The sequence below is a fragment of the Vipera berus genome (assembly GCF_964194415.1).
Source record: "Vipera berus genome assembly, contig: HAP1_SCAFFOLD_74, whole genome shotgun sequence".
Classification (NCBI taxonomy): domain Eukaryota; kingdom Metazoa; phylum Chordata; class Lepidosauria; order Squamata; family Viperidae; genus Vipera; species Vipera berus.
Genome location: NW_027673625.1, coordinates 77,027 through 99,102, shown reverse-complemented (window position 1 = coordinate 99,102; position 22,076 = coordinate 77,027). Strand labels below are relative to the sequence as shown.

The window sequence follows — 22,076 nt, the reverse complement described above, 5'->3', positions numbered from 1 at the left end:
TAGCGCTCTGGGAAATTGACCAATAGCGATTAAGCCTCTCTCATGCGGTGCTGGGTGGGAACTGTAGTCCCGATTTTTACGAGACGCTTCGATATTCACTTAATCTCTTTTATTCAGCCCCGTGCAGACTTTTCTCTCCTCATTTCAGGTTTAAGATATTCAGATTCCGCTTTCGACTACCTCCACTCACGGCTCCAAGAACGAGGGAATCCCCGACAGAGATCCGGCCAGGCCTACTTTCCCCAATTGAGGTAACAACAACAACAACAAAAAAGAATCGGAAGTTGGTCCGACACTGCACTGCGCCCCCCGCCGACACTTCCGGTCCGGGCCGCTTTTCTTCAGGAATCGGCGTTTGCCGATCCGAATGGCGGCGTCTTGCTTCGTTTGGCCGCTGGCGCTTTGGATCGTAATAATCGCAGCGACGACGACGACCCAGTCGAATAAGACGGTGACCGTTCAGGCCGCGTCTCTTTCTCCTTCCCTGCCGCCGAAAGAGAAAAGCCACGAGAGTGCCTCCCGGCCCGCCTCCACCGCCACAACCGCCACGACATCCGGCTCCCCGCCGTCGGGGCTGTCGGGATTGGGCCTGCCGGCCCTTCACCGCGCGCTCTACGTCGTGGCCGGCCTGGCAGGCATCGGCCTCCTCTACTATCTCGGAGGCCGCACGTTTCGGTGAGGAAGAGCGGCTTCCATACGGGTGGGGTGGGTCTAGATGACCTCTAGGCATGCCATCCAATTTGGCCGCCGCCTTTAGGATAAGGATCTACTTCAATTCAGGAGAGAGGGAGGGAGGGAGGGAAGGAAGGTAGTAAGGGAGGACAGAGGGAAGGGGTGGAGAGAGGAAGGATGGAAACAAGGAAGGAGAAATGGGAGAGGAGGAGAGGGGAGTGTGAGGAGAGGAAGGGAGAGGGGTGGAAGGAAGGAAGGAAGGAGACATGGGTGAGGAGGAGAGAGGAAGGAAGGAGAGAGGGCAGGGGTGAAGAGAGGAAGGAAGGAGAGAGGGGTGAGGAGGAGAGAGGAAGGAAGGAGAGAGGGCAGGGGTGAAGAGAGGAAGGAAGGAGAGGGGTGAGGAGGAGAGAGGAAGGAAGGAGAGAGGGGAGGGGTGAAGAGAGGAAGGAAGGAGAGAGAGGTGAGGAGGAGAGAGGAAGGAAGGAGAGAGGGGTGAGGAGGAGAGAGGAAGGAAGGAGAGAGGGGAGGGGTGAAGAAAGGAAGGAAGGAGAGAGGGGAGGGGTGAAGAGAGGAAGGAAGGAGAGAGGGATGAGGAGGAGAGAGGAAGGAAGGAGAGAGGGGAGGGGTGAAGAGAGGAAGGAAGGAGAGGGGTGAGGAGGAGAGAGGAAGGAAGGAGAGAGGGGAGGGGTGAAGAGAGGAAGGAAGGAGAGAGAGGTGAGGAGGAGAGAGGAAGGAAGGAGAGAGGGGAGGGGTGAAGAGAGGAAGGAAGGAGAGAGGGGTGAGGAGGAGAGAGGAAGGAAGGAGAGAGGGCAGGGGTGAAGAGAGGAAGGAAGGAGAGGGGTGAGGAGGAGAGAGGAAGGAAGGAGAGAGGGGAGGGGTGAAGAGAGGAAGGAAGGAGAGAGAGGTGAGGAGGAGAGAGGAAGGAAGGAGAGAGGGGTGAGGAGGAGAGAGGAAGGAAGGAGAGAGGGGAGGGGTGAAGAAAGGAAGGAAGGAGAGAGGGGAGGGGTGAAGAGAGGAAGGAAGGAGAGAGGGATGAGGAGGAGAGAGGAAGGAAGGAGAGAGGGGAGGGGTGAAGAGAGGAAGGAAGGAGAGGGGTGAGGAGGAGAGAGGAAGGAAGGAGAGAGGGGAGGGGTGAAGAGAGGAAGGAAGGAGAGAGAGGTGAGGAGGAGAGAGGAAGGAAGGAGAGAGGGGAGGGGTGAAGAAAGGAAGGAAGGAGAGAGGGGTGAGGAGGAGAGAGGAAGGAAGGAGAGAGGGGAGGGGTGAAGAGAGGAAGGAAGGAGAGAGAGGGGAGGAGGAGAGAGGGGAGGGGTGAAGAGAGGAAGGAAGGAGAGAGGGGTGAGGAGGAGAGAGGAAGGAAGGAGAGAGGGATGAGGAGGAGAGGAAGGAAGGAGAGGGGAGGGGTGAAGAGAGGAAGGAAGGAGAGAGGGGTGAGGAGGAGAGAGGAAGGAAGGAGAGGGAAGGGGTGAAGAGTGGAAGGAAGGAAAGGGGTGAGGAGGAGAGAGAAAGGGAGGAGAGGGGAGGGGTGAAGAGAGGAAGGAAGGAGAGGGGTGAGGAGGAGAGAGGAAGGAAGGAGAGAGGAGGGGTGAAGAGAGGAAGGAAGGAGAGAGGGATGAGGAGGAGAGGAAGGAAGGAGAGTGGAGGGGTGAAGAGAGGAAGGAAGGAGAGAGAGGTGAGGAGGAGAGAGGAAGGAAGGAGAGAGGGATGAGGAGGAGAGAGGAAGTCCTCCATAAGTTGTGAAGTTCACCTTCCATCCAGCCCAGCCCGTCAGTTGACATGCTAGCTGGGATTGATGGAGAGAGTAGTCTTAGAACATCTGAAGGGCATTCAGCTTGGCGTAAGCTTGATCTCTGTTATTCATTTCCTAATGGAGAAACTATTAGCAGCCAAGCAAGCATCCTATCTTTGTAAAGTACTGGTTCTGTTTGAAAATTATCCAGTATTAACCGGAAGTGTTAGATTGATACTAAATAGTGGCAGTTCTTGGAGATAAACCATGAGGAACACTTCAGTATGACTGCATGTGGAGCCAATTTTATATCTAGGTAGTCCTTGACTTACAACAGTTCATTTAGTGACTGTTCAGTTACAACAGCACTGAAAAAAGTGACTTAGGACCCTTTTTCACACTTGGGACCATTGCAGCCATCCCCGTGGTCACGTGATCAAAATTCAGATGCTTGGCAAGCGATCCATGTCTGTGACGGTTGCAGTGTCTTGGGGTCATGTAATCACCTTTTGTAACAACCTGTCAAGCAAAGTCATCGGGGAAGCCAGATTCACTTAACAACTGTGTTACTAACTTAACAACTGCAGTGATTCACTTAACAACTGTGGCAAGAAAGGTCACAAAATGGGACAAAACTCACTTAACAAATGTCTCAACAACATACATTTTGGGCCAATTGTGGTTGTAAGTTGAGGACTGCCTGTAGTGTCCTTATTATATATTTGTTGTTACTTAGAATGCATTGGTTAGTCTAATAAATCTAATATATATATAATATAAAGACAGGAGCTCAGTCTTTGCTCAGTTGCCTGAGACCACCTTTTTCCCCTGGAGATGTCAGCCACCATGGAAAACTGGTTGAGACCTCAGTCACTAAAGCCCAACACTGTCTGTTAGTCTAATAAACTTGATTTAACATTGCCTTTAAGGGGGAGTCCTCCAAAACTGGCAGAATTCATACAGCAATGGTACCGAAAGGCCTCTGGATCTAGATAGCTTCCGTTACTAGTTCTGGACAGGATTCCACTGTCCTAGATTAAAGTGGGCTAAAATTTGGAGGTGATCGTAATTTCCACAGTTCAGTCTCAAGGAGCAGTTGCCATCTGTGGTCAGGAAGCTTTTATACAACTGCAACTTATACATTAGTTGTGCCTGTATCAAGAGGCCGTGCTCAGGGTCACACATGCCTTCGTCACTTCCCGGTTGGGCTGTTGCAACATGCTCTACTTGAAGCTGCCCTTGAAAAGCATTTGGAAGCTGCAGCTGATCCAGATTGTGTCACACTGGACAGTTTTGGGTGTGCACCCATGTTATGCCACTACTTACTGAAGCTGTACTTTCAGTACATTTCCAGCTGCAATGTAAGGTGCCAGTTATGGAGCCAGGGTACTTGAGAAGTCAATAGTCTCCCATCTGTCTCACTAGATCAGGGGTCTTGAAACTTGGCCTTTTTATGATTTGTGGACTTTGTCCACAAGTCATAAAAGGGCCAAGTTTCAAGACCCCTGCACTAGAGATAGCAAAATGGGCCTCCAGGACGTCCTGTAAAGCCGTGTCTTTTTATGGAACAGTGTCGTTTTATGTTGTGCCTCCTTAAGTCAGAGGACCTACCCTGTGGAACAACTTCCCCTTGAGATTTAGATGGCTCTGATCCTGTTGGCCTTGTGCTTTGAAAATTTGATTACATTTTTTTTGCTGGTTTTATATATAAGTTCCTGTCTTGCGCTTTGTTAGCCATGTGGAGTTAGCTGAGGAAGATGGCCAGTCATATGGATCTGTGAAGTAAATTTGTGCATAAATTCTGCAACTGATTGTAGGCTTATTTCATAGGACCAGGAAACCTCCACGGAAAAAATACGGACTTCTGTCCAACTCAGAAGATCCCATGGAGATGGCTTCTCTCGAAAGCGACGAAGATACGGTATTTGAAATCAGGAATTTGAGACGGTGAGAATCAGTTTCTCTGTGTGTTCTTTAGTTTGCTGCAGCAACACAAATGATTCCTAGTGACAGGGCTGCAGGATATTGTGATTGGATTGCAATGAATTATAGATTCTTTGCATGTTAATTACTTTTTGCCTATTTTGTTCAGGGCTGGAGACCTTAAGGCCCTTCCAATTATGTTTGTTTGCATCAGCCTTTGCTAGCCTGGATTATGATGTTTAATTCGATAGCTTTAATACTTGAACAGAATTTAATTTATATCAGTTTCCTAGACATTATGTGGTTTGATTGTACTATTTTTTTTTGTAATTTTTTAAATTGCAATTTGTCTAGAGCAGACATGTCAAACACAAGGCCCGGGGGCCGGATCCGGCCCGCAAAGTGGTTTCATGTGGCTGGCGAAGCCATCCTGGAAACAGTGAGGGAACGGTCCCCACTGCCTTGGCCCTGGCCCAGAGACCCTCCTTCTGCCAGAGACCCTCAGATCTGTCCCACTCCTGCCCAGGCCCCCATAGGTACCCTTAATGCGAACGATGTAGAGCTGGCCACGCCCACCCAGTAGGCCATATGCACTCTAGCCACGCCCACCCAGTAGGCCACGCCCACCCTGGCCACACCCACCCAGCCCCCTGAGGGCAACCGTATTGCTGATGCGGCCCTCAATGAAATTGAGTTTGACACCCCTGGTCTAGAGTTATCCAATTGAGGACGGCAGCTGTATTAATCAAATTAATAAATAAACCAGGCAATTTCAAATCAAGAAGACATGGAAATGTAACGCTGTGTATATTGACTCAGAAGTAAGTTCTGTTGAAACTAATGGATCACATCGAACCATGGTTAGTCCGTAGAAACTGTTTTTTCTGTTTGTTCTGTTGAGCTTTTTTCTCTGGTCAAGTTATGGAATTGGGAGTTAACTTCAGTCTTTGTTCATAAAAAATACGTATTTCCCTTCAGAATTTCTTACAGCCTTTTAATAACAATTTTAAATCTTTCCCATTTATTTTGGACATTCTAGCAAATGAGAGCAGGCTACCTCTTAAGTCTGTCCAGAGTAATTTATTTCATTTTTTTTTTAAAAAATTGATTTATCACTTGAATTGCCACGATGTGGACCGATCTGTAATTTATCTTTTTCCAATACTAAAATGTTTGTATTTTAATATTAAAACTTACATACCGCCCAATTCCAAGCAACTCTTATTAGTATTTAAAGTTTCAAAGGGGGGTTTATAGCACATGAAAGTCAGCTTAGGTGATTCTGAGCTAATCACCAGGAGACTGTGAGTTCTAGTCCTTCCTTAGCCATGAAAGCCAGCTGGGTGACTTTGGGCCAGCCCCCCCTCCCTCACCCCCACCCACTCGCGTTGTTGTCATGCGGAAAATAGGAGGAAGAAGGAGTATTAAACATGAGCAGTACCTTGAGTTGTTTATAAAAATACTAGAGGGAGGGACAGAGGAGCATGAGGATGCTCTGAATCTCTTCCTCACCTTTTCTGCTTTTTCAGGGCTGAGCAGCTGTTTCCCTTCTGTCCCTTCTCAAGGCCGGAGCTAAATTAGGCTGTGCTGAAAAATCCTATTAATCCTCAGAGTAATCTGAGACTCAAAATTATGCAGTGACAGGAGAGCAATCCCAACTCAAGAGAGGCGCACTTAATTCAAGCTAAGAATCCTGATCGCTTTGGATGTCATTAGATATTATTCCACATAAGTGGAATAATATACAGAATTGCAGCTGCAGCTAATTATCTGGCTTCCTGCAGTGAACAGAAGTCTCCTTTAGGCAAGGAAGCTTTCCACTAAACGGTAGCTTTTAACCAATACGATTAAACACCCGTGGTAAATTTTGGTAGAACATGGCTTTGACTAAATTGTTTGCTACTAAAACGCCTATCTACGGTGATGAAAGGATGTTCTCAATGAACGTCGTTTATGCTGTCTTTTAGGATGCGTGGTCTGATTGGACACATTAAAGAAAATAAAACACAACAGCACCTCAGCAATTAAGATTGCTCAGTTGAAGCACTGCAACTGTTACGCCTGTTGACATATAGGCTAAGCCACCTAACGCAGGGGTGTCCAACCTTTTTGGATTGGCGGCCTGATGGGAGGGAGAGGCAGGCACCTTAAGTGCTCAGGCACAAACGTGAATGTGGCCACAGGTGCACCACGCAAACGGGGCTGTGAGCATGCACGTGAGGCTCTCAGTAATGGTGACGCCTTTGTGAGGTTTGTTGTAGCACCGCTGCCGCCAGGCTCATGGCGATGCTACCGCTGGCGCAAGGCTCGCACTGCAGCCCGCAGCGATGTTGCCCCCGGCGCGAGGCTCGTGCCCCCGTCCCTGTGCAAGTCTTGCGCTGCGGCCTGCAGCAATGCCACCCCGGTGTGAGGATTGCGCCACCACCCCCGTGCAAGGTTCGCGGTGTGGCCCGCAGTGATGCCATCCTGGCATGAGGATTGTGCTGCTACCCCACGGAAAGATCGTGTTGCGGCCTGGAGTGATGCCCCAGCAGGTGGTTCGCGCTGCCACCCCTGTGCGAGGACAAGGTTTGTGGAAATGCTGCCACCTGTGTGTGGTGTGGCGCTGCCGCCCCACGCGCAACATTCATGGCAACGCTGCCGCCCGCACAATATTAGCAGTGCTGCCACCTCCCGCACAATACTTGCGGCAGCAGTGGCACACAGGGTGTGTGTGAGCACGCACGTATGCACTGCCCAGTTACTCACATGGCCCGGTGGTCAAGAGGCCACGGCCCAGTAGTAGGCACGGCCCATAGGCTGGGGACCTCTGCCCTAATGGATGATTGATGTTAAGACTGGAAAGATGAGAAACACATGGAAATGGGAAAAAAAGATTAACTAAATGCTAAAAGTTGTTTGAATATTGGCAGAACTGGTATCTCAGTGGGAACAAAGTTGCACAGCATTTCTGAATTGAAAAATTACCCTCTTGCTGTACAGATAGCCCAGGGGCAGGCAACCTTGGCTCTTTTATGACTCTTGGACTTCAACTCCCAGAACTCCTGAGCCAGCATAAAAGAGCCAAGGTTGCCTACCCCCGAGATAGCCCTTGACTTACAATTGGTTGCTTAGCAATGGTTCAAATTTAGGGTGGACTTTTCTGAGGGCTACTTATGAGCTGGATTTGAAGTCCCAACGCCTCCTGTAGTCACGTGGCTGACCATGGGAAAACTTGGCAGCTGGGTCACATGGCTCTTTTGCAGCATCCATTGATCGTGTGACCACATTTTATGACGGCTTTGCTGAAAACTGTGCCAATAGCAAACCTCCGTTTTGCTTAATGACTACAGCACCCACTTTATGACTGGCATTTGCTTAACGGCTATTGCAAAAAAAGGTCAAGCTGGGTCAGTCATCCGTCCGAGCTGTTTTGGGACTGTCACAAGTTATGGCTATGATGGGCAGGTTCCATTTATGGTCATAAGTCCACAACTACCTATATAATGTCTACTCACTGAATTAATCTTAAGAGCAGGGATCTTCAAACTTGGTCTTTTTATGACTTCTAGACTTCAACTCCCAGAATTCCTCAGCCAGGCGAGGAATTCTGGGAGCTGAAGTCCACAAGTCATAAAAGGGCCAAGTTTGAAGACCCCGTCTTAGAGGAACAAAAAAAGATCTTTGAAGCAGATCCTGATGTTTAAGTAAGGACACCTGTCCTGAGTTGCAATGGTCTTTCAAATAATCTGATCCTAATTTTTTTTTTTAAATCGGTTGAAAGGTTTAAGTGCAAATTTCTGAGCAGTCAAAGTGGCTGTTTTGTTTGGAGGCACAATTGTCTCCTAACAATCTGCACATTTCAAAAATACAATCTAAAGCAGACAAGCCGTCAAACTTGTGACGTCATGCAATGTATCAGGACAGTTTTGCCATATCAATTACTACAGGCATAGTTTAATCACATTTTAATTTTTGTATCCTGTTTTTTATTATGTATTGCTCTGTTCACCGCCCTGAGTCCTTCGGGAGAAGGGTGGTATACAAATTAAATTATTAAATTAAATTAAATTAAATTGCCAGTAATGGTGTGATGCGTCTGGCTGGGCCGGCAGTTTGACACCCCTGATCTAAAGCAAGGGTCTTCAAACTTGGCCCTTTGATGACTTGTGGACTTCAGCTCCCAGAATTCCTCAGCCAGGCATGCCTGGCTTTGGAATTCTGGGAGTTCAAGCCCACAAGTCATCAAAGGGCCAAGTTTGAAGACCCCCTGATCTAAAGGCACAAACCAATCCACTCTTAACAACTGCAAGTAGGACTTTGACTTGTAAAGTTGCACACAGCTTGATGTCAGCTGAGCACATTTAGTCCAGCTGGCGCTAAACCTGAGCTTACCTTAAAAGGCAGCCTGTTAGTGAATTGAGTGCAGTAGTTGAGTCTAATGCTATTCCTTTGTTTCCTAGGTGATATTAGGCCTTGTGGTTTTTTCCAGCTTGACCAGAGAAGACGCAGATTCACCAATGGAAGAAACGTCAACCTCTGTCACTTAAAATAATAATAATAATAATAATCCTGAAGTTTCTTGCGATGTGAAAACCTAGCAGCAGCGTGAAACTTTCTCTTCCCTTCCCTTGAACAGGAGAACTGTCGTGCAGCCTCCACAGTGAACGTATCTGCCTGGAGTTGCAGAATTGCAGAAAAAATTTTTTTACAAGGGTTTCCCGGGGTGGGTTTTTTTCCTACCTTGCTAACCAATTTGGGACGAGTGGCTAAGATGCAAAGCTACCAATTGGCAGTTTGGAGCGGGTGCCGGCTGCTGTCGCTTCAGCTGGGATCTTTCTTATAAAAGGAAGTTGGACCTTCTTTTAAGAGTTTGGAAGATTCACGCGTGCACTTTGTGGCATATGGCCGCCCTGAGGAAAAAGCCTGCGGCTCCAGGTGAGGTGTGGCGCATCGGAGGACACCCGAGCAAGGCCAAGTCACTCACCAGCTTCTGCGTTGAGGAACTGCAGGCTGCCCACCTCGTTCGGCCTCTGCCTGGATCTCCTGTTCTACTTTCCTTTGGTTGTGTCACTGAGGGGAAAAAAAAGTTACTGTCTGCTTTTGAATCTGGTTGTTTGTGAAGCAATATCATTCTACAAATTGCTGGAGCAAGAAACATATGCAAGCGGTTAAGTTACTCTGATGATTACAAACACGGTGCTGGCACCTGGTTAATTTTTGCAAAAGAAATTTGTTTTCCTTTACGGCTGATTCCATTTCAGTGACCCTGTTCAGGGCTCAACTTGATCCACGCTGGCCATCCCTCCTTCTCCCAGGGAGAAGTAACACAAAACCACAATAGATTGCTTAACGATTGGAAAAACGTGTTTACAGTGAGGGATAGCAGAAAATGCACCATTAGCATCTTAAAAACGTAACCTTAAGGGGTGTGTGTGCGTGTGTGCGTATGTGTGTGTGTGTGCAGGCTGGGCCAGTAGCTGCAGACAAAAATACATAAAACCTGGCCCTTCCTGGTTAGATAGGAAAGATTTCCCAAATAAATTAATCCGGGACATCTTGAACATTTAATTCATTGTACTTCTTTCCTCTTTCACAGTGATCATATGACAAGCCAGTCAGTAATATTTCCAGTTAAATACAGAATATTGTTTTGGAAAAGATAGTACTTGGAGAAATAAGAACTGGATGTGTTTTTGTTCAGCCCAATAAGTGAGCAGTAATACGAATCTGTTATTGCAGCGTTTCTCAACCTTGGGAGCTTTAAGGCACGTGGGCATCAACTCCCGAGAAATCTGGGAGTCCACATGCCTTAAAAATTCCCAAGGTTTACTGTATCTGGCCAGTAACAGAGATATTGTGTGTCCTCAAATAAAAATCTTTCTTGGGACCCAAGAAATCATCAGTGTTTTAATTACCGAATTGCGAGATGATCAGTCAGGCATTTTTCCTTTCGTGGTTTATTGGGACCAGCTGCTGTTCGGATGGGAGGTTTTTTTTGTTTTTTTAATGATTTTAAGACAGTAAACTTGTATTAAAACAATGCAATAAAATGTTTTCACTTTTAGAAATAAAGCAGGGTAAGAGAGCACCTCTGTGTTAAAACTGTGACGCTTGTGGGATTTTTTTTTTCCGTTGCTGTTGTTTCCAGAGAGAGAAAAACCCAAAATTCTTCAGTTAATGAATAATAAATACCCCTCTCCTGCTTGCTGTGTCTTCTTCAAACCTGGGATTAAAAACAATGTTTTGTGGATCTGCAAGTGAGCCGGTTTGTGTTTGTTGAAATCGTGAAAAACAACCTTTACCAAAGGGTGAACTCCAGATATCTTGGGTTGCAACTCCCCCCCCCCCCCACTCCTCGCCGCCGGTGTACAGGTCGTCCTCGACTCACAACTATTTGTTTAGTGACCATTTGAAATTACTATGGCACTGGAAAAAAGGTGAGGACCGTTTTTCAGACTTACAACGGTCGCAGCGTCTCCATAACCAGGTGATCAAAATTAAGGATGCTTGGCAACTGGCTCATATTTATGATGTGCTCTGGGGTCATCTGGTCACCCTTTTACAACCTGACAAAGTCAGTGGGGGAAGCCACATCCACTCAACAACTGTATTCCTGACTTCACAACTGCAGTTGATTCACTTAACTGTGGCAAGAAAGGCTGTAAGTCGGAGCAAAACTCACTTAACAACTGTCTCCCTTAGCAACAGAAATATCCATCGTAGGTTGAGGACTACCTCTAGGCAAATTCCTTTTCTGGGATGGCCGTAGGGCAGTGTTTGTCATCCTTGCCAACTTTTAAGTTTATGAGCAGTATTTTGAGGATCTCTACCTTGTCTCAAAAGCTATCGGGAGATGCATTTATTCCATGGTTATTCCCATCCCTTCTTTCCAGCACTCTTTATGGGTCCTTGATGCTCTTATGATTTTTAATAAAAACCGCTAGAGAGTGATGACAGCCAGGGCATCAAGATCACATGAAGTCTTAATACCACTTGACAGTGCTTTGGTTAAGGCCACACTTGGAATACTGCATCCAGTTTTGGTCACCACGATGTAAAAAAAGATGTTGAGACTCTAGAAAGAGTGCAGAGAAGATCAACAAAGATGATCAGGGGAGTGGAGGCTAAAACAGATAAGAAACGATTGGTGGAATTGGGTAGGTCTAGTTTAAGGAAGAGAAGGACGAGGGGGGACAGGATAGCCGCGTTCCAATATCTCAGGGGCTGCCCCAAAGAAGAGGGAGTCAAGCTATTCTCCAAAGCGCCTGAAGGCAGGACAAGAAGCAACGGATGGAAATTAATCAAGGAGAGAAGCAACCTAGAACTAAGGAGAAATTTCCTGACAGTCAGAACAATTAACCAGTGGAACAACCTGCCTCCAGAAGCTGTGAATGCTCCAACACTGGAAGTTTTTAAGAAGAGACTGGGCAGCCATTTGTCTGAAATGGTATAAGGTTTCCTGCCTGAGCAGGGGGTTGGGCTAGATGACCTCCAAGGTCCCTTCCAACTACTACTACTTCTTCTTCTTCTTCTTTATTATTATTATTATTATTATTATTATTATTATTATTATTATTATTATATTATTATTATTATTATTATTATTATTATTATTATTATTATTATTATTATTATTATTATTATTATTATTATTAAAACCTACCGAAATGTTGTTGCTGAGAGTATGGAGGTCACAGTGCCCTGACTTAGCCTCCCTAGAGGTTGCAATTTTAACCTCTTTGTTCTTGTGGGTGACAATTTTCTATGCAGGTAGTCCTTGACTTACGACCACAATTGAGCCCAAAATTTCTGTCGCTAAGTCAGAAATTTGTTAAGTGAGTTTTGCCCCATTGCACGCCCTTTCTTGCCACACTGCAAGAAAGGGTGAATCACTGCAGGTGTCAAGTTAGTAACATGGTTGTTAAGTGGATCTGGCTTCCCCATCCAGCTTGCTTGTCAGAGGTTTGCAAAACCTGATCACGTGACCCTGGGACACAGCAACCGACATAAATACATGCCGGTTGCCAAGCGTCTGAATTTTGATCACAACCATGGGGGATGCTGCAGTGGTCATAACTCTGAAAAACGGTCACAAGTCACTTTTCTCAGTCCTATTGTAACTTCAAACGGTCACTAAACGAACTGTTGTAAGTCGAGGACCACCTGTATTTGTCGGGACAGTTTGGCCAAACGCTTCCTGCATTTCAAAATCTTTAAAAAGTTACTCTTTTTAAAAGGAACCCTGCTGGGGCACTGCCTACAATGCAGCGTTGCAGGTGAACTCTGCCCACAGCCCAGAGTTCGTCCCTGATAGGCTCAAGGTTGACTCGTCCTTCCATCCTTGCAAAGTCGTTAAAACGAGGAGACGGATTGTTGGGTTTACATTGTAAACCACTTGTGAGTGCGCTCTAGTCCAGGGGTAGACAACCTTGGCTCTTTTGTGACTCGTGGACTTCAATTCCCAGAATTCCCGAGGCCAGCCATGCTGAGGGGAAAGGGAGAGGTTTCCAAGCTGAGCCATGCTGGCTCAGGAATTCTGGGAGTTGAAGTCCAAGAGTCATAAAAGGTTGCCTACCCCTGCTCCAGAGGTCCCCAACCTTTTGGACACCAGGGACCGATTCTGTGGAGAGAGTTTTTTCCGTGGACCGGAGGGTGTGTGTTTTCGTGTGCTGCCTGCATCTCATGGATGGGGTTTTGCTTGTTTGTGCTGACCAGTTACTGGCATGCTGCGGCCCGGTACTGGTCTATAGCCCAGGGGTTGGGGACCCCTGCTCTAAAGCAATATGGAGCTGTGTATGTCTTTCCAGTGTTATTGCTACTGCTACTCCCTCCATACTGAGATGTAGTATGTCAGAAGAAAATGCTCCGATAATTCCGAGCTGCTACTTTTCAGTTCTGAATGTTTTCAGGCAAATTAGTCACAGCTGCATTCATGTACCAAGCCATGGTTTCTTTCCATCATGGTTTGTCTAGTTTAATGAATCATGGTTTATTAGTTTAATAAAAAGGACTAGGGTTGTCATGATAGCAGCGTTCCAATATCTCAGGGGCTGCCCCAAAGAAGAGGGAGTCAAGCTATTCTCCAAAGTGCCCGAAGGCAGGACAAGAAGCAACGGATGGAAACTAACCAAAGAGAGAAGCAACCTGGAACCAAGGAGAAACTTTCCTGACAGAACAATTAACCAGTGGAACAACCTGCCTCCAGAAGCTGTGAATGCTCCAACACTGGAAGTTTTAAAGAAGAGACTGGACAGCCATTTGTCTGAAATGGTATAGGCCAGGGTTTCCTGCCTGAGCAGGGGGTTGGACTAGATGACCTCCAAGGCCCCTTCCAACTCTTTGCTATTCTCAGAATTCCGCAGCCTGTTTCTGGGACTTGAAGTCCTCACATCTGAAAAGCTGTCAAGGTTGAGAAACGGGGCTCTGAAGGATTTGATAAGAGCCAAAGGACAGAACTAGCTAAACTCAAGGTCTAGTTTTCCTAAAAATCAGGTTAAAAAAACAAACAAAACAAAACACAAAATTTGGTCACTTTTCATTCAGCCACGGTTTATTTCTTTCTGGCAATCTGCTCTTTTTCACCCAAATGAAATGAACCTTTATTGTCAAAGTACAACCATGTGTACATTGAGATTAGCTGAGCCTCCCTTTGTGCTCCCACCCCACAACACACAGTGACAACAAACCCTCCATCTTACTACACCATGTGAACCAACTACACCACACACCAGCCTCCCAAGTCAATACTGCATAAAATTCACAAAAGTTATTTCTCATTCAAAAGCCTAACAGCCCACGGATAGAAGCTGTTTTTCAGCCTGTTGGTGCGGCTGGCTATACTCCTATATCTCCTACCCGATGGTAGGAGAGTAGAGAGATACCGACCAGGGTGTGAGTCAAAAGATGGCTCTTCTAAAGATCACTCTCTTCTCCCCCTTTTCCCAGAGCTCAAAGCTATTTTCCTAGCATCAAAAAAAAAATATTTTTTTTAACTAATTATCCTAATGAAGTCAGGGGAGACCTGGTGTTTCTCTTGCTAAAAGAATACGAAATGGGGTGGTTGTTCTTTATTATTATTATTATTGTTATTATTATTATTATTATTATTATTATTATTATTATTATTATTATTATTATTATTATATTATTATTATATTATTATTATTTTATTATTATTATTATTTTATTATTATTATTATTATTTTATTATTATTATTTTGGCGAAAAAAGCAAATACCCCTATGCCTTTTCTTCTTTTTTGACATTGATTTGTAAAGAGATGATCCGTCTCTAGTTTCTTAATTCATCAACTTCCTTTCTACCAAGTCTACATCCCAATCTGAAAAAAATCTTTTAATGAAATGGATGGGAGGGGGAGATGTGTGTGTGTGAGAGAGAGAGAGAGAGAGAGAGGAAGGGAGAAAGAGAGGAGAGGGAGGGAGGAGAGAGAGGAGAGTGGGAGAAGAGAGGGAGGGAGAGAGAGGGAGGGATGAGAGAGAGAGATCGAGAGGAGAGAGAGAGAGAGAGATCACCTGTTTTTGTTGTAGAGAATTATATTTTTGCATGCAAAAAATAAAAATCAGTGCTCCAAATGGCCTTAATTAATGTTGCAATTGGGAGAGAGTTTTTATGAGGTTAGTGGACCCAAAGTGACCAGGCCTTGGGAGCTACACAGCTTGGCAAAGCCAGAGATGGCTGCCTTTTTGGAGAAGTGGGTGGGTAGAGAAAGATCAGAGGCCCTTTTGAGTGCGAAAAGCAGCGAGATGGCCCCAGAGTTGCAATGTTGTGGATTACTGTTGGCTGTAGAGAGATCCTGATAATCCTTGACTTACCAACAGTTCATTTAGTGACCGGTTACAACGGCCCTGAAAACAGTGAGTTATGACCGTTTTCCACACTTACGACCGTTGCAGCATCCCCACGGTCACGTGGTCAAAAATTCAGACGTTGGGGCAACTGGGTTCACCTCTACGACGGTTGCAGTGTCGCAAAGTCACGTGACCACTTTTTGCAACCTTCTGGCAAGCAAAGTCAATGGAGAAGCCAGATCCATTTAACAACCGTGTTACTCATTTAACAACCGCCGTGATCCACTTAACCACAGCAGGGGCGACAAAGGTGGCAAACTGGGGCAAAATTCCCTTAATAAATGTCTCACTGAGCAGCAGAAATTTTGGGCTCGACAGCGGTCGTACGTTCGAGGACTGCCTGTGGTCCTCAACTTTAGCCACAGTCCTCCGTCGCAACGGCACCGAACAACGTGACTTACAAAATGTGACGTCGCACTTAAAAACCGTTGCGGACTCCCGCTGTGGTCACAGGAATGCTGGGAGTTGAAGTCCACAAGTCATAAAGGGCCCATAATTCCCTGCCTCTACCCGGTAAGATTCCGCAGATAAGACAGCATCATTGCTATGGGCCAAGGCCGGCTGCTTTCCCGTGCCTGGGCACATGGCAGAGGCAGACGTAGCCCAGCCTGACTGCAACCCCTGTGGGACTGGGTGTTGTGAATTCCAGTCATTCTTTCTCCTGTGCTCTGGGTGTATTTTTCCTTCCCGCGATTTGCCCCCTCTGTGTTTGATCTGTAACCACCGAAAGTAGTGCCGCAGGCAGTGACATCCACAACTTGCCGGTCGTCATAGGAACCTGCGCTTTGCGCTCCCATGCGCCCGGGTCTCGGAGGGCCTAGAACCTCCGGCTGTGGGGTAATGAGCCTATGAAGTGTGCGCTGTGAAGGCCCCAGCTACGCCACCCCTCCCCGTGCCGGCAAGTCAGCTGATACTCACCTAAAAAGACATCTCCTTCGCCCCATCTGTCTCTTTTTGCTCTGCCTTTAAATAAAAAATAAAAAAAATCTTCCCCCCCAAGCAGGAAACCTCAGAGGAAAAAGGTTATTAAAGTTAAAAAAAAACACCAAAAAACTTTCAGGCTGAGAGGCTAAACTGTTATTATATTCTCTATAATGCCTCCCCTGTTTTCCATTTTATTTTTTTTAAAAAACCCTCCCTTTCTGTGTCAGAAGATTTGAATAAATGCCTTTGACAGCATCCTTTAGTGGGGGAAAAAAAAACAACAGCCTTTTCTTTTTCAGAAAGAAAAGCTGATAGCATTGATCATTTCCCCATAAGCATCTGCCCTGCCCTGTCACCCTGCCAATGGCACTACAACTCCCAGCATGCCTTTGGGGAATTGGGAGTCTTAATGCCAATGAAGGATACCAGGTTGGAGAAGGCTGGGTTGGGTAGTAGCTCGGTCCTTTTATGGAGCAATCACCGCTCCATAGATTCACCACTGTGGGTCTACAGGTAATCCTCGACGTACGACAACAACTGAACTCAAATTTTTGTTGCTAAGCAAGGCAGTTGTTAAGAAAGTCTTCCCCCATTTTACAACCTTTCTTGCCATAATTAGAGTAGAGTAGAGTAGAGTAGAATAGAATCAGAACAGGAGTAGAGTAGAGTAGAGTAGAGTAGAGTAGAGTAGAGTAGAGTAGAGAACAGTAGAGTAGAGTAGAATAGAATCAGAACAGGAGTAGAGTATAGAGTAGAGTAGAGTAGAGTAGAGTAGAGTAGAGTAGAGTAGAATAGAATAGAATAGAATAGAATAGAATAGAATAGAATAGAATAGAATAGAATAGAATAGAATAGAATAATATAAGCTGGAAGGGACCTTGGAGGTCTTCTAGTCCAGCCCCCTGCTCAAGCTCAATTGTTAAGTGAATCACTGCAGTTGTTAAGTTAGTAATACAGTTGTGAAATCCATCTGGCTTCCCCTTTGACTTTGCTTGGGGATCACATGTCCCCAGGACTCTGCCTGTTGCCAAGGGCCTGAAATTTGGATTATGTGACAATTGAAAGTGTGAAAAATGTTCCTGAGTCCTTTTTTCCAGTGCCATTGTAACTTCAAACGGTCACTAAACAAGCTGTTGTAAGTCAAGGACTATCTGTATTGAAGGCTGGCTACCAAAACGAATACACATTTGCTATGTTAATGTATGTATCCTTTCCCTTCATTCTGTGCCCTGTATCTTTTAATGCCTTTGGCGTTTATTTTATCTCCAAATAAAATAAAAGATGCAGAAGAAGACTCTGAGTGTGTGTGGTTTTGATATTTTGGTTATCATTCTTTTGATGGCGGCTATTTAATAGTATCTAATTAGGAAACATGCAACGGTTCTTAGTATTTGGCAGCTTGGCTGCCAATCATGTACGGGAGCTCCGCTCAGATTGGTCAATTTGAATCAGGAATAATAATAATAATAATAATAATAATAATAATAATAATAATAATAATAAGAAGAAGAAGAAGAAGAAGAAGAAGAAGAAGGAGAAGAAGAAGAAGAAGAAAAATGAAGTTTGAATGACTATGTGAATCAAAGTACAGAAAAATTGCTGCAGGCTGTGAAAACAGAGAGCATTATCAAAATAACAGAAACAAAGGCACAATATAAGGAAAAACGGCTGGATGACAGATTAAATAGATGGAAAACCCAAAGCTTTGCATGGACAACATTTGAAAAACATTGAAGGAAAATGTGATAACAACTTGACATGGGCATGGCTTAAGATGGGAGCCATCAAGAAAGAAACGGAAGGCTTAATACTGGCTGCTCAAGAACAAGCACTACAAACTAATGCCATGAAAGCGAAGATACAAAAATCTACTGACAATCCAAATTGCTGACTTTCCAACAACAAAGCTGAAACCGTTTCACATTTAATATGTGAGTGCAGCAAAATCGCGCAAACTGATTACAAAACTAGACATGACCGAGTTGCTAAACTAATCCACTGGGCATTGTGTAAAAAATACAACTTGCCTGTGTCCAAAAAGTCGTGGGAACATAGGGTGGAAAAAGTTGTCGAGAATGAGAGGGTGAAGATCTTGTGGGACTTCCGAATACAGACAGATTGCCATTTGGAACACAACACGCCAGATATCACAATTGTAGAGAACTGAAGCGTACAGCTGATTGACATCGCTGTACCAGGAGATGCCAGAGTTGAAGAACTGGAAAAAATTACGAAATAGTGTGACCTGGCCATCAAAACTGAGCGATTATGGATGAAACGCGTAACAGTGATACCCACTGTCATCCGGGCACTGGGAACTATGTCCAAAAACTTTACAAAATACATCAAGAAATTGCAGCTTCCTGCAAGAACTCCAGCAAAGCTACAAAAAACTGCGCTACTCAGAACACCTTACATTTAAGGAGATACCTGGTTGATACCTAGGATGCTGGCAGCAACCCGTCAACCATTAGTGCCAGTCAGTTTGAGTGTTCAGTTGACTGAGTTTCGTGTTTTATGAATAAAAGTTTAATAATAATAATAATAATAATAATAATAATAATAATAATAATAATAATGATGATGATGATGATGACCAAAAAGTCTGGATAGTGGACGTGGCAGTGCCTGGAGACAGCAGAATAGACGAGAAAGAACTGGAGAAGATAACAAAATACAAAGACCTACAAATAGAAATAGAAAGACTGGCAAAGGCAAGCAAGGGTAGTACCAATAGTAATAGGCGCCTTGGGTGCAATCCCAAAACAACTGGAGCACCACTTGAACACCACTGGCATTGACAAATTCGCGGTTAGTCAATTGCAAAAGGCGGCCTTCCTAGGAACTGCTTCCATCCTGCGACGATATCTATAATACCATCAAACATCCACATCTGCCTATCCCAGGTCCTTGGTAAGGACTCGATAGGTAGACAAAAATGCCAAATCCAGTCTGAACATCTGGCTGACTGCGATTAATAACAACAATAATAATAATAACAACAAAAACAACAACAAACATAATAATAATAATAATAATAATAATAATAATAATAATAATAATAATAATAATAATAATAATAATAAGAAGAAGAAGAAGAAGTTGGAAGGGACCTTGGAGGTCATCTAGTCCAACCCCCTGCTCAGGCAGGAAACCCTATACCATTTCAGACAAATGGCTGTCCAGTCTCTTCTTAAAAACTTCCAGTGTTGGAGCATTCACAGCTTCTGGAGGCAGGTTGTTCCACTGGTTAATTGTTCTGTCAGGAAGTTTCTCCTTAGTTCCAGGTTGCTTCTCTCCTTGATTAGTTTCCATCTGTTGCTTCTTGTCCTGCTTTCAGGGGCTTTGGAGAATAGCTTGACTCCCTCTCCTTTGTGGCAGCCCCTGAGATATTGGAACACTGCCATCCTGTCCCCCCTCATCCTTCTCTTCATTAAACTAGAGATACTCAATTCCAGCAACCGTTCCTTATATGTTTTAGCCTCCAGTCCCCTGACTGCTGTAAGTTCATGGACTTTTACTTTTTCAGCACTATCACAATTTCTAATGACTACCAAACAGGGCAGTCATTAAATGAGGACTACAGTATGTGGAATAGAAAAATTTGGTCAGCCTCACAAATTCCACCAAAGCAACAGCTCATAATCATCTGCGTGCATTTTATGGCGGTTTTGCCAAAACCAGACATTTACTTCTAGTTTTTGGCAAAAACAATCCATAGCAAACAATGTGTTTGCTTAATGACTGTGGCATTTGCTTAATGACCACCAGAAGAAAACTTGCAAAAACAGGTCTGGTCACACAAAGACCTGCTTTATGAGAGTCATGACTGAGGACCATAACAGGCAGGATCCATTAGAATACTTAGAACTATTAACCGGTGGAACAACCTGCCTCCAGAAGTTGTGAATGCTCCAACCCTGGAAGTTTTTAAGAAGAGACTGGACAGCCGTTTGTCTGAAATGGTATAGGTTCTCCTGGTTGAGCAGGGGGCTGGACTAGAAGACCTCCAAGGTCCCTTCCAACTCTGTCTATTCTATTCTATTCTATTCTATTCTATTCTATTCTATTCTATTCTATTCTATTCTATTCTATTCTATTCTATTCTATTCTATTCTATTCTATTCTATTCTATCCTTATTCTATTCTATTCTATTCTATTCTATTCTATTCTATTCTATTCTATTCTATTCTATTCTATTCTATTCTATTCTATTCTCACCTGAGAAATTAGCCAAATTAGCCAACTCAGTGGAACAACCTTCCTCCAAAAGCTGTGAATGCTCCAACACTGGAAGGTTTTAAGAAGACACTGGGTTTCCTGCCTGAGCAGGGAGCTGGACTAGAAGACCTCCAAGATCCCTTCAACTTTTTTATTCTTATTCCTATTCCATTCCATTCTATTCTATTCTAACCCTGAAATGGATTTGGCCCACTGGCAAAAACATAGTTTTTGATCCTGGTTTCAAACTTGCTTTAACTCTAAAAGATGGAATTTGAGTCTGGGGTCCGTGTGTGTTTTAAGAAGCTGATCGGTAAGCCCGCTGCCTCTTCTCTTGAATGTTGACAGTGGAACAGAAGCTGAAACGGTGTTTAGCTACAGCCTGCCCAAGTGAAGCAAGGAGACAGGCGCAGAAGGGGAAGCGGGCACCCCAATGCAAAGCTGCTCAAGAAGTTAATCCACTTTGAATTGCAATGGAAGAGCGGTGTCAGGCGCACGCCCATCACCTCTGACAGGCTGACACTGAGTGACAGCTCTCCCAGCTGCAGAGTAACGGAGACGGGGATGAAAAAAATAACATATCTTAGGGGGCCCTGCTGGGAAGTTGGGGGGGGGGGAAAGGGGAGGCAGTTGCTATTATTGTTGTTGCTTTCTATTGTGCAAGCTGCCTTTTGGGTAGGTGTACTGTGGCGTAGGAATGGAGTCAGAAATGCAACGTCCAGGTAAGAAGAAAAAACTATACCACTAATTTTATCTTACAGGCAGTCTCCAGCTTACAGCCATTTGTTCAGCAACCGTTTAGCAAAGTTACGAGAGTGTTGAAAAAAAAATGAACTGAGACCAGTCCTCACACTTACGACAGTGGCAGGATCCCCACGGTCAGGTGATAAAAAATTCTGGTGGCATATATTTATGACGGTTGCAATGTCCCAGGCAGGGCCATGTGATCGCCATTTGCAACCTTCCCTGCTGGTTTCCCAACAAGCAAAGTCAACGGGGAAGCTGGGTTTGCTTAACGACCACCTGATTCACTTAACAACTCAAGTGATTCACTTGATCTGGAAAAGGATCCCCTCTGGTGTCCATTTGCTTTCATTTGGGCCTGTCAGGGGCCAACTGATGAGATGGGGAAAAGTTAATAATAATAAATAATAATAATAATAATAATAATAATAATAATAATAATAATAATAATAATAAAGTTGGAAGGGACCTTGGAGGTCATCTAGTCCAACCCCCTGCTCAGGCAGGAAACCCTATACCATTTCAGGCAAATGGCTGTCCATTCTCTTCTTAAAAACTTCCAGTGTTGGAGCATTCACCACCTCTGGAGGCAGGTTGTTCCACTGGTTAATTGTTCTAACTGTCAGGAAGTTTCTCCTTAGTTCTAGGTTGCTTCTCTCCTTGACTAGTTTCCATCCGTTGCTTCTTGTCCTGCCTTCAGGTGCTTTGGAGAATAGCTTGACTCCCTCTTCTTTGGGGCAGCCCCTGAGATACTGGAAGACTGTTATCCTGTCCCCCCTCACCCTTCCTTTCATTAAACTGGACATACCCAATTCCAACAACCCTTCCCTATATGTTTTAGCCTCCAGTCCCCCAATCATCTTTGTTGCTCTTCTCTGGACTCTTTCTAGAGTCTCGACATCTTGACATGAGGGTTCCTTGGTGCGCTCCGATCTTAGTTGTTCTCTTGCAAAGGTTTCATCACCCAAACTAGGTAACGTTATCAGTGCCAGTGGGGACTGTTGAGGACTAGCAC

At 44.9% G+C, this 22,076-nt stretch overlaps 1 protein-coding gene across 2 annotated transcripts; it reads left to right on the top strand.

Annotated features, from left to right (window-relative positions):
• Positions 1-100: 100 nt before the first annotated feature.
• Positions 101-10,375, top strand: LOC308679233 (protein FAM174C-like). 2 transcript variants are annotated; one of them, XM_081346823.1, is made up of 3 exons: positions 101-675; positions 4,229-4,319; positions 8,764-10,375. In XM_081346823.1, exons 1-3 carry the CDS (start codon positions 368-370, stop codon positions 8,848-8,850), a joined length of 486 nt encoding a protein of 161 aa, XP_081202949.1. In that variant the 5' UTR covers positions 101-367; the 3' UTR covers positions 8,851-10,375. The 2 variants fall into 2 exon arrangements, with proteins under 2 accessions (XP_081202949.1, XP_081202950.1); XM_081346824.1 differs by having other exon boundaries at positions 4,229-4,345.
• The last annotated feature ends 11,701 nt before the right edge of the window (positions 10,376-22,076 follow it).